This window comes from Pollachius pollachius (assembly GCF_949987615.1).
Source record: "Pollachius pollachius genome assembly, chromosome: 7".
In the NCBI taxonomy this organism is placed as follows: Eukaryota; Metazoa; Chordata; class Actinopteri; order Gadiformes; family Gadidae; genus Pollachius; species Pollachius pollachius.
In genome coordinates, this window is record NC_136940.1 from 25,177,573 (window position 1) to 25,190,108 (window position 12,536).

At 46.3% G+C, this 12,536-nt stretch overlaps 1 protein-coding gene across 1 annotated transcript; it reads left to right on the forward strand.

Annotated features, from left to right (window-relative positions):
• The first annotated feature begins 270 nt into the window (after positions 1-270).
• sh3gl1b (SH3-domain GRB2-like 1b) lies at positions 271-12,482 on the forward strand. Its single transcript, XM_079739857.1, has 9 exons — positions 271-624; positions 3,878-3,946; positions 4,921-4,993; positions 5,367-5,510; positions 5,729-5,862; positions 6,726-6,884; positions 7,590-7,696; positions 7,787-7,917; positions 9,977-12,482. Exons 1-9 carry the CDS (start codon positions 580-582, stop codon positions 10,168-10,170), a joined length of 1,056 nt encoding a protein of 351 aa, XP_079595983.1. The 5' UTR covers positions 271-579; the 3' UTR covers positions 10,171-12,482.
• The last annotated feature ends 54 nt before the right edge of the window (positions 12,483-12,536 follow it).

Genomic DNA, 12,536 nt, shown 5'->3' on the forward strand with positions numbered 1-12,536 from the left:
GACTACTATTGAAGCACAATTGTCTAGGATTTGATGTTATTTTTGCAAGTGTAATAGGATTAAACGTAAGAGAATAGTATGTGTCTATTGTAGAGCATCCTTGTGATTATATGGGGCGTTATTGCCTCCCCTCGGAAGCTGCTAGTAAGCATGCTGAGACCTGAGGGACACCAGATGGAGTCCCCTGGCTCCATAACCAGACCTGTGTCTCTTAATAAATACGACAGGGGGCGCTGTGCACATATAATGCAATGACAGCAGAACCAGGAATATGATTTCTCGAACGTGGCCAGCGCTGCAGAAATATTGTCCCATTATGTAAACCCGCTTGTCAATGCCTATTTCGAGCAAATTGCACACTTGATACCCATTCTATAAGTGTTCTCGCTGAGTTTCTCCGGTGATCCCCACTCGGGACCCTCGACGTGGCCGCCGTCCCGACCTGAGGACGCTGCACTCCGGGATCACTCCTCCGCGTTTCTCCACCGGACCGTTTCACCAAAGAAAAAAACACCGAGCAACAACTTATCCCCCTCGGTTTCACTTTCCGTGGACGTGTCGTGAACAGTCCGGTCCAAGATGTCGGTGGCGGGGTTTAAGAAGCAGTTCTACAAAGCCAGCCAGGTTTGAGGAAACTTTTCTTCTCAACTTTCAGACTCCGTTAGCCCGCTAACGCAGCTAGCAACAGTTGCTAACGCCGTTAGCGGACTAACTTCACCCTCCGGATGGGTCTCCTGCTCCTATGTGTCTCTTGTAAAGTATGTGACCTACTGTCAGGCCATCTGAACCATCTAGCTCACTGTTTCCTTATCGATACTTCAATAAATGTGCGGTTTATTGGCGGACTGACGTCCCCATCGCGTTAGCACCAATCTCAGTAGCTAGCTGCAGACTCCAGATGCTGGAGATAGGAGGACAGTGATGTGCATGAGACCTTCACTCTGAGGAGGACAGTGATGTTTTCAGGAGACCTTCACTCTTAGGAGGACAAAGATGTTTTCAGGAGACCTTCACTCTTAGGAGGACAGAGATGTGTTCAGGAGACCTTCACTCTTAGGAGGACAGAGATGTTTTCAGGAGACCTTCACTCTTAGGAGGACAGAGATGTGTTCATGAGACCTTCACTCTTTAGATCATACTAGATAATCATCTGTTTTGTGGGTTCACATAACATATAACACACATGCATGGAGGTATGTTTAGCAGAACAGTGGAGGCGTCCATCGTCTGCTGATCCGTTTAAACAGTGATCTCAATAATGGATAACATCTCCTCTTCAAATATTAATTTCATGTTGATTTTGGTAAAACTAAGTTTTTGAAATGTTGTAAAATAAGGGATGGTTGCGTTGGCATGGTATATGAGCAGCCATCATGGCGTTTGGAGAAAGATGTGGCTCCATTTAGACCAGACAACATGTAGGCTGATTTGAGACGTATTGTGTGTGATTCTATACAATGCATTAGTTCAAATTATAAGTTAGTAAAAAGTACTTTGGTTTCACAATGTGAGATACCACTAGTTGAAATGTCTGCATCACAGCTGGAAAGACAATCACAAAGACACCCACAATGTCATACAGACGTCTGTGTCCATACTGAGATGTAGATGCGATTGGTTACCGTTCTCGATCTCAGTTAAATCTGTTCTCAGACAGGGTTGATGATGAAGGGTTAAATCAGTGATCTCAGAGAGGGTCGACGATGAGGGCACTTTGGGTCTTCCTGTCCCGGCTGATCTCGGCAGGAAAGACATTTGCTTGCTGGCCCAGTTTCCTGTCAGGAACAGCCCAGTTCCCAGTTGTGTTCAACGATAAAAACAAAGACCATTTTGAATCATTCAAAGTGGTGGGATTACCACTGCAGTGATGTTTGTGTAAAAAAGAAAGACCCTGCTTTGAATGTAAGAATCATGCCTGCCTAATTGTGTTGTAGAACTGCAATGCAGTGCAGGCCCTGCTCTTGCCAGAACCCAGAGAGCCAATAGCACTTGGAATTGGCACACGCTGAAATATGCCGCCCATCCATCTGTGCACTCCTATTGATTAAGGCATCCCTCTGAGAACACTATTAGTAAGTTATTGTGCAATATTATTATGAGTAAACTGCCTATTCTCTGCATTTTGCCAGAGTAATAAAAAAAGTAATGGCAGCTGTTTTATGTTGTCAGGGTTCTGCTGAGGTATGCAGGAAGCAGGCAGATTGTTGAATAAGGGTCGGCATGTGTTTGTACATCCCTCTTGTGCCTGCTCTGCCTCGCTGTATATTCCATTAATTCCGACTCCTGTAATAACAACGTCCTTAACTTACTGACCTCGTTATTATTTGGCAGTTTTTTTACAATAGCATCGTGGTTGCTCAGTGGAAAATGACCGATGTCGTCAATGTTTCCGTCATACATGCTGTTGATAGGAGATATTTTGTCAATGTATTGAGTTTGGTGCTGGGATGCCTACAGCATGATGTACTAGTTCCCCTCTCGGCATCCAGATGAAATATGGATGGGGATGTTGAAAGGTTTACTATACACAATTGACATTCATGTTTTGGTTCCTAAATATTCAGTGGGCTTTTTGTTTGTTATACATATAGTTATATTCAAGCATATTTATGCTGACCAGGTCAAGTTGTTATCCAACTCTGTGTTTTTCCATGTGTCTTTTAATGTATGGATTCAGTGAGATATGTATGGAGACGATGGCCTGTAGGTTTGTCTTGCGTTGCGTACCGAAGGCAGATGATAGTAATTAGGGTGCGGCGGCTCTGTTTTTACTTGTGACCTCAGTGCCTTCAGGGTATCTCTGTCATGTGTTTTAACACAGACCACAGGAATTCCTCATTGTAACCAATTGTATTAAACAAACTCTGTGTCCGCGTCCCGATTGCAGCCATGTTTCTGTCGTCTTTGGGTTAAACCAAAGTTACATCTCCATTTAATGGGTGCTGGGGTGGTTCTCTTCTCGGTTGGTGGTACTTTAGGGCCACACGTCCCACACACAGTCTGCCTCGTCCTGATTCAGCCGTTTAGGGGAGGAACAAAACAACACCAGTTGTAATGAGAAGCCCCCTACAGTGCCTACAGCATGTGATGGGCTATGTCATTAGTTTTGGAGTGGACCCCCCCCACTTCCCCAGGACCGGGGCTTAACTTGTGCAACATGTTGCGTAACTCTTAAGGAAGCTCTCTTTAAGTTACCTAAACGCTAGCATTGTGGAGTTATAGATTCATTACAATGCTGTATCATGGCTATGCCATAGTTGTAATGTTATGAAGAGTTTAATTATGGTTGCATATTGATGATGATGTTATCAAAGTGGAAATCAAACATTTAGTTATTATGTAGGTTAAATGGTGTCTTGTTAAAGTGTTACAAGTCAACATGTTGAAACAGTTAATTCAAAACGCTGATATGAAAAATTATGAAAAGGGGATTTCTTGTTTGTGTGTCTAATAAAGATTAAGCGGTCAACTTCTATCAGCATGATTAAAATGGCACTGTGTCATTGATTATCTGTAGCAAAGTTTCTGTTGCCATAGGAACGTTGCAATCAATAACTCACCATTGTCTCTGATCGTCTCCCCTGTGCATTGATGTTGTTTGTACTGGCGTTACTTGAAGCACGATATGTACTGTAACTACCCAATGTAAACACAAATGAAGCCATTAGCCGTTGTAGGATAAATGTTATTTCCTTTTTTTTGGTTTTCTATGATGATGTTTGCTCTGTTGCATTTTAGAATTCACTGCTTGTTATGAAAATGCATGTGACTTTAAAATCATAACCCTTCATACCTGAGCACACAGCTCTGCAGACCGATTCTCTAGAATTCTCTGATAATTCTGTTATGAAGAACTTTCACTTCTTGTGATTGGCAGATGGTGAGTGAAAAAGTGGGCGGCGCCGAGGGAACCAAATTAGACGAAGAGTTCAAAGACTTGGAGCGGGTAAGAGACTTTAAACCCCCTCGCAAGTGACCACTGTTTTCACACACAGCAGAGACAAAGGACCGGAGGGTTCATGGTAGTGCTGCACGATTTGGTGAAAAAGTCATATTGCGATTATTGTGGACAATATTGCGATTTGCGATTTGCGATATAATAAACAAATGGTGTCATGAGTCTACTTGCTTGGTTATCAAGGAAAATGCACACAGATTGCTGATAATTTTAAACTGTTTATTTCTCAACTCAAACATACAAACTTAAACTAGCATTAAAAAATACAAAAACTAAAAATGTGTACATTACTGTTTTCAAAATAACATTTTATTTAATTTTACCAAATTAAAAAAAGAATAAAAAATATGTATATTTCAAAATAAAGGCATTTCTGCAGTGCAGAAATTTGTTAGGCTTTCTCAATAGTACAACTAAATAACATAAATGGAATAAATAAGAAAATGCATTTTTTTTTTAAATTAAATCGCAGCCTTTTGCGGTTATACAATCGCAAAGGCTGATATCGCGATTGCGATTAGATTAATCGTGCAGCCGCAGTTCATGGTCCCGGGTCGCGGGGTGAGAGGGTCGTGTCCCACAGGTTTGATCATGTCTGTGTGGAGAGGGGGAACGCCAGTTCTGCTTCACGACTGTGTGCTCCAAACGTGTTGTTGATGCGTTAGGCTGTCTCTAAGACCTCAGGAATGATTGTCATCTAAACAAGTTGGGGGACTGAAATACCGTTCAGCCTGAGCAGGCTGCCTACCACCCTGCAACCACTTGGCCTTCGCATCGCTGTACATATGCTTCACATCTTTAATTAGTCTCATGCTGACTCGACTTAATAATGCAGCCACTCCACATTATGTCGAGTTTTCACCACTGCATGTTGTTGTACTGTTTGTTCCTTGATAATGTGTGTCGCTTGTGAAGCTTTGACGTGTGTGTGTGTGTGTGTCCTCCCTCCCATGTTTATCTAGAAAGTAGATGTGACCAGTAAAGCAGTGGTGGAGGTCATCTCCAAAACGTCAGAGTACCTCCAGCCCAACCCAGGTGAGAGAAAAACAGAGCTCCATGGAAACCGTTCACAGCCCCCCAACACCGCTCTGCACAGGGCCATGTTCTGAAGCATGTGAAGAACAGTGACCCATAGTTACCGACTGTTGAAACAGACCTTCTTCATTCTGAATGTTGTTATTGAACTGTATTTTCCCTGTTTCTTTCACTCACTCACTCACTCACTCACTCACTCACTCACTCACTCACTCACTCACTCACTCACTCACTCACTCACTCACTCACTCACTCACTCACTCACTCACTCACTCACTCACTCACTCACTCACTCACTCACTCACTCACTCACTCCCTCACTCCCTCCCTCGCTCACTCTCTACTGGTTTTCCTCCTCCCTCTCCTGAACCAGCCTCCAGAGCCAAACTGTCCATGTTGAACACGATGTCCAAGATCCGCGGGCAGGTGAAGAACCCCGGCTACCCCCAGGCGGAGGGGCTGCTGGGAGAGTGCATGGTCAAGTACGGCCGGGAGCTGGGAGAAGACACCAACTTTGGTACGTCGGGTTGGTGGTGCGACTGGTGGTTTGAGTTGATCCCTGTCAGGTATATTGCGGGTGACGTTCAACGCTCCACTGGTCCCATGTGAAGATCCATCCGGAAGAAGGAGGGCTTGTAGAACGACTGTCACTGCCCTACTTTATTTGGGCTTCCATCGTGTTCTTGTTTGTGATTGGTTATCCGTGTGTGTGTGTGTGTGTGTGTGTGTGTTCAGGGGGAGCTCTGGTGGATGTGGGCGACTCCATGAGGAGGATGGCGGAGGTGAAGGACTCACTGGACATCGACGTCAAACAGAACTTCATTGACCCCCTGCAGGGCCTCTGTGACAAGGACCTGAGGGAGATACAGGTAGGGGGTCACTAGGGGGAAATCCCAACGAATACGGCCCTTCACGTGGGTCCACTCTGGTTCTAAACACAAGCTTGGTTGGGGAACTTTCGGCTCTGGTCGTTATGCGGACGCTCCTGTACTTCTGCTTTCTGTCAGACCTCACCGATTCACGGCCAACCGGTTCTGCTCCCATTTGTATTTTGTGTTCCATCCCTTCCTCGGTTCCTGGTTTATTAGGGGCTTTTTTTTTATCCATTCTTTCACGGTTGTTAGCGATGAGTTTTGACGAAGCAAAGCCAATACTCGTGACCCATCTAGTCAAACAAAAATATGTACACCCATACCTGCTGATATATGTCTTTTTTAATGTTTTTCACAATTGTTATTTAGCTATAAGTTTATTCTTGGCATTCTGCCCTGTTTATGTAATCCTGTTCTTCGCTCGTGCTTGTTGTACGTCGGTACAGCTGTGTTTGTGTGCTGTTGCCTTTCCAACCAATCCTTTCTCACTGCCCCTTTTAACCCTTCCGCTAACAAATAAGAACTTGTTCTTAATGATCTGCCTGGTTAAATAAAGGTTAAAAAAAAACAAACGTCTATCTCCTAGTCCAAAGAGGACGTTTCGTCTAACGGTTACGTTTAAGTTTAGACTTAGGAGACTTGCCTGATGCTTTTATCCAAAGAGACTTACAACCCATTCATGCACACATTGACACACCGGCGGTGGAGTCGACCACGCAGGGCGTCAGCCGGCTCGTCAGCAGCAGGGCCGCTTATAATTCAAGGGCAGCCTCCCCACGAGTTCAACCCTCCGGCCTCGGGGGTTCAGGGCTCCGTGATGCCAACACCTGTGAGCCCCCAACGTGTGCCTCCGTCCCCAGCACCACCTGAAGAAGCTGGAGGGGCGGCGGCTGGACTACGACTACAAGAAGAAGCGGCAGGGAAAGATCCCCGACTTGGAGATCCGCCAGGCGCTCGAGAAGTTCCACGAGTCCAAAGACGTGGCGGAGACCAGCATGTACAACCTGCTGGAGACTGACGTGAGCCCCCCCCCCGTGTGTGTGTGTGTGTGTGTGTGTGCGTGTGTGTGTGTGTGTGTGTGTGTGTGCGCTGTATATCCGAGGGGAGAGGGTGATTATGTATATCTTCTGACTCGTGTTTCTTAGGGCTATTAACTTGCCCTGCTCCTTTACTGATTGTTTACCTAGCATCAACACATCTTGACATCCCACTTTCCTTGCAATCTCAGGCAATGTCTTCACCTCTCTGTCTGTCATTCCTTACCCTCACTGGGAGTAAATCAAGCTTGACTGCGTCATTCCTTTTATTGACGTATCTTACTGTACTGGGTCGTGTGCTATAGCTAATGTACTGTTCTGAATCGTCAACATCCTCTATTTAGATCGTAAACAGTTCTATCAGTGAGGACCTCTAGTTTAAACAAAACACAGCTTGATTAAGTCCAGTGTTGCATTCAGCCAAAGCTCCCATGAGTCATTTATTAACCAGGATATAGGGCTGTTTATCAACAGGGGTGGACGCATGTTTTCACCTGCGGGAGGGGGTGGGGGTGACTCTTTCTGTGTTTTACACGCACTTATATGCATATGTGTGTGTCTGTGTATGTGCGTGACTGCATGTGTTTGTGGCTGCGCGTTTGACTGTGTGTGACTGTGACTGTGTGTGTGTGACTGTGTGTGTGTGACTGTGTGTGTGTGACTGTGTGTCTGCGTGGCGGACCCCAGCAGGTGGAGCAGGTGAGCCAGCTGTCCTCCCTGGTGGAGTCTCAGCTGCAGTACCACCGGCAGGCCGTGACCGTGCTGGACGAGCTGTCCGACAAACTCAGAGAGAGGTGCTCTCCAACACACACACACACACACACACACACACACACCTATCTTATCCTAGTGGGTTGATAACATTTATTATTCTCTGTCTCCAGGATGAATGAGGCCCAGTCCCGACCGCGCCGCGAGTACACTCCCAAACCCAAGCCTGTCTACGACTACGAAGACAACGACCAATCGAACGGCGACTACAGCACGGTGGCCCCGCCTCCAGCACGCAACTCGGGTGAGAACGCGTGTGTGTGTGCTCATGTGAGGAGGAGAGGGGCTGGGGGTCTTTATACATGTGTGTGTGTGTGTGCTGGACATTGAGTGTGTGTGCGTGTGAGGGATGGGGGAGGGAGGGAGGGTGAGGGCGGTAATGGGGTCAACTCTCATCTGGCTGCCCCCCTCTCTGGAAATGACCTTGTTTCCGTTTCCTGCGACGTCGTCATCGTTTTCTCTGGGTCCGATTTTCGGGAGCACCAGAGTCATGTTTTCTTTGTTGTTTCAAGAAGTGGCGCAAGGGAGGTGTGTGTGTGTGTGTGTGTGTGTGTGTGTGTGTGTGTGTGTGTGTGTGTGTGTGTGTGTGTGTGTGTGTGTGTGTGTGTGTGTGTGTGTGAGCGAGTGTGTAGTACCTCAAGAGTTCAGAACATTGTCCTCATGATTGGATCACAAGGACGTTGTGTGATGATTCCATCTTCTGTTTGGAGAAGCGAGGAGTCGAGTGACTCGACACTTCCTGGTTTCCTCGTCTAATGTGCAGAACAAAACTGACCTGCGGAGAAAGGAACCGACACAAAGAGGAGGCTGTTGAGAGAGGAAAAGCCCCATCACATGAAGAAGCTGTGGGATGAACAGAAATGAAGTCTGAGAACCAAAGGTCACGCGCTGGACTGATAGGCTTTCAGGCTCGGTGACACTTTGTTTACACGTCGCCGGTTCAACTTCAATGAGACGTTTGTCTGCGGATCTTCCGGACCAGTCACCAGCGCTCACACGGGATGCATCAAACGCTCCCTGGTCAGGAGACAACAGCCGACCAGTTGAAGTTAGCTTCGTAATCGACCTAGCCCTTCGTTTGAAGTTGTGCCACCGGATACTACCTGACAATGCGGCCTTGGTCGGATATCTCAGCGGCCACACCTGACGGGGAATAGAAAAATAGAATTGAAACGCAGAGAGAGAGAGGGCGCTGAGGTCCCTTATTCGAGGCTCCTGTCTGCGTGTTACGCCGCTGTTTGAAAGTGAGAGGAAAGCCAAGGCTGGGAACATTCTGGGCTGTTAGGAAGGCCAACCGGTGAACAATCAACAAGTCATTGTGGTGATACACTGTGGCGATGATTACCCAGCCCCTGCCCATGAATATTCCACCGGTTAAAGTTGGCCCTTTAGATGTGGTGTGCAGATGGTCGGTCACACTGGCAGTGCTCTACAGCAGTGTTTCTCAAACACCGGGGCTTTGGGGGTTACTCTACCAGTTGCACGGGGTACAAATCTTCGAAAACAAGGAGAAAGAAGTAGTCGGCTAATAAAGACACAGCCTGGACAGAAACGACAACAATGTTGTCTGTTCCTCTGGTCCAGACAGGAAGCCGACCACATTCTTCTCAAAGTTTTCCAATTTACGGTCATCCAGAGAAGTGTTTGAAATACCTAAGACATATTTTCCCTCCCTAAAATGATTTATGCTCTCGGGAAGAATAACACGCATTCGGTACATTCCTAAAAATAGTCGGATATCCACGGTTCCGCAGCAGCGATGGACAGTGTGTGATGTTCACCACACAGTAGGTCGCCTCATTGACGTCTGGCGGTCATCAGAACATCATTTATAAAATGATCCCACACTGTCCTTGATGTGTTCAGTAGGGTTGGTCATTTGTGGGTTGTGGGTTGGGTATTGAGCAATGAAGGGAAGAAGGGCCGCAGTAGTTCAGGAGGGAGAGAGGGTCGGCTGGTAACCGGAAGGTTGCTAGTTCGATCCCCGGCTCCTCCTAGCGTGTGTGTCTCTCTAGGTGTCCTTGAGCAAGGCGCCTCACCCTGACTGCTCCCGACGAGCTGGCTGTCGCCTGGCTGTGTGAACGTGTGCATGAATGGGTGAATGTTAGGCAGTTTTGTGAAGCGCTTTGTGTGGCCACTGGTTAGAAAAGCGCTGTATACATGCAGACCATTTACCATTCCCTCAGCCGGTGGACTGCAGCCCTGAAGGGGACACCAGCGACGTGCAGCATGCGTCCCGTGCAGCATGCCTGTATGTTGTGATGACTGCGATGTTAAGTCCTCTCCTCTCCGTGTGTCCACAGTCCCGGAGCAGCCCAGCTGCAAGGCGCTCTACGACTTCGACCCGGAGAACGAGGGCGAGCTGGGCTTCCGCGAGGGCGACATCATCACGCTGACCAATCAGATCGACGAGAACTGGTATGAGGGCATGCTGCACGGCCAATCAGGATTCTTCCCTCTTAACTACGTGGAGGTGCTGGTGGCCCTGCCCCTCTAAAGTCATGGTAGGGTGGGAGAGAGAGAGAGAGAGAGAGAGAGGGATGAGGGTGAAGCTAGATATGGGGTGTAGAAAATTCATCTTAGTCCACCACGGAATCATCTTCATTAATACTACAGTCTTCTTTCTGTCTTCGGGACTTTGAAGGGAAATTCAGAAGACGATGATGTTACACATTCCAGATGAGAAATGTATTAAAATAAAGACCACTCCCACAACGAGGTCAGAAGGTGAGGGTCCCTCGTCTGAGACAACTCGTTATGAAATCATGTTTTCCTCTGAACAGCTGAATTGAGGAGAAAAAAACGTTACTTCATTTTTTTAATTGACAAGAGTACGACTCATAAATCAAACAGGTGACTTTATTGTTCCCCTACATTTCATAAACAATATGGTTTTAATTGATGTGCAGAGCCGAGTCAATTGAATTGACTCTGCTGCCCTCTGGACGCCCCCTGTTGGCTGAACTCATTATGACACCAGGCGTAAAGTTGCACATATAGGTCACGTGGTCGAACGTCTGAACACTTGTTGTTTTTAGAAGTTTTTTTTTTTTTTTTTTTGTGCTTTTGGTTTCGGTCAATGATGAGCCTCAAAATCCGTTCTACATTTCGGGGTTTATCTTAAGATCCAGAGACACTCCCCACAGAGTGACACCGAGGCTGTGGCCCCGGCCTCCATCACACCCTCAGAGACCAGACCTCTCTGACGGTCCTGGTAGGATTTCAGTATTTACTCCTCATAACTTTTTGTCTCGCCGTCTGCGCAGCAATTCTTCAGAGTTGTGCCGTTGTTCCAGATCTGTGAAAACAAAAGTTTTGTTGACGCACCTTGGTCCTCAAATGAGATTCACGCGAGCGTGCGTTTGTGTTTTTTCGACGGTGAGACAACTCCACCGTGACGCCCAGACCCAAAGTTGATGCTCTTCTTGCACCTGTTTTTCACTTCAACTTTTAGCCACTAATCAGTACACTGTCTGTGTATCATACCATGTGTCTGGTATATATGTATGGTATATAGGTATATACGTAGGGTGCGTCAGCCATATGGCTCTCCGATAGGTCTGACAGCAAAACCACAGTACTTTCCTGTTGTCTTACACAGTACTTACTGTACTGTACTACACGCGATGCCTTTGCATCACCATGGCCTGTTAACGGTTACTTAGAGACTGTAATCCGACCGGAGCAGTTGCTCTCAGCGCCTGCTTGCTCTTTATGACACTAGTCTACCAGGTTTTACTCACTGGACCTGAGGACACTGCAGGCAGTGTCTCCTATATCCCATCCACCACGAGCCACCCCACTGTATACAGTCTGCCCTCCACCTTCTCCTGTATGATGGTGTCTTAAATGCATTGGGCCGATTGGTTCAGTGGTTCATCAGACTGTGTATGAGGGAGAGACCGGGGTTGAAAAGGGAGTTCTTAAAGGGAAAGGTCCACCGTTAGAAGTCTTCTTACCCTGTCATGTCGCATGACTCTTTTCTGCCAACTCTTTTTACTTAACCGGGCAGATGAGTTAAGTTATGTATAGATTGGTGGTTATGATGAAGGATCCAAGGGGGACTTTAAGAGACTTCTTCTCCCTCTGTCCCTCTCCCCTCATGTTTACGTGTCTCATCTACAGTACATTTCACTGGTAATAGTGGAGGGCTTCAGAGTGGATGTTTGGTGTGGACTCACTGTATTATAGGAGGGCAACAAGAAACAAACTTCCTTTGCTTAGCTGTTTTAGTGCCTTTGAAAAAGGGAGGTGGCGACGTGACTAATAATAACCAAAATAATATAGACTTTTTAAATGGTCATGAATTTCTTGACCTGATCCGTTTATTCTGTCCTGTTTTGTATTGTTTGTTCCTCCCACCATGGCACTTTGCTGTGTACAAACGTAGTGCATGTGTACACGGTCACAGACCCCACATGAGACAGGGCCGAGTGGTTAACTCAGCCCACATTGACGTGCACGCTGGTTAACGGTGTCTGGAACTGGTTTGGATCCGTGTTCAGAAACGTGCCCCCAGTCTATTGTCTCCCTGTTTTTCTAAAGAGTTATATATGTGTGTTTTAATCGGACAGCTAGAATACTCCCTTTTTACACCGCGAAAATCACTTTGTCTCTCCTATAGTATTTTTTTCATATCGACCCTAGCCATTTTTAAATTTAACTTTGCATGTAGTCTCATATGATACCTTGTTAATGTATGTTTTAGTTTAAGTTACCTTTCCATGTTTTTTTATGTCATGAGTCCAACATTTAACGGCAATACTTTGCGATTTATTATCAAAATATTTGTACATGCTTCTTGTTTTGTCAACCTTCCCCATTCTTTTAATAAAGAAAGAAAAATAATTGCAATGCTGTCGT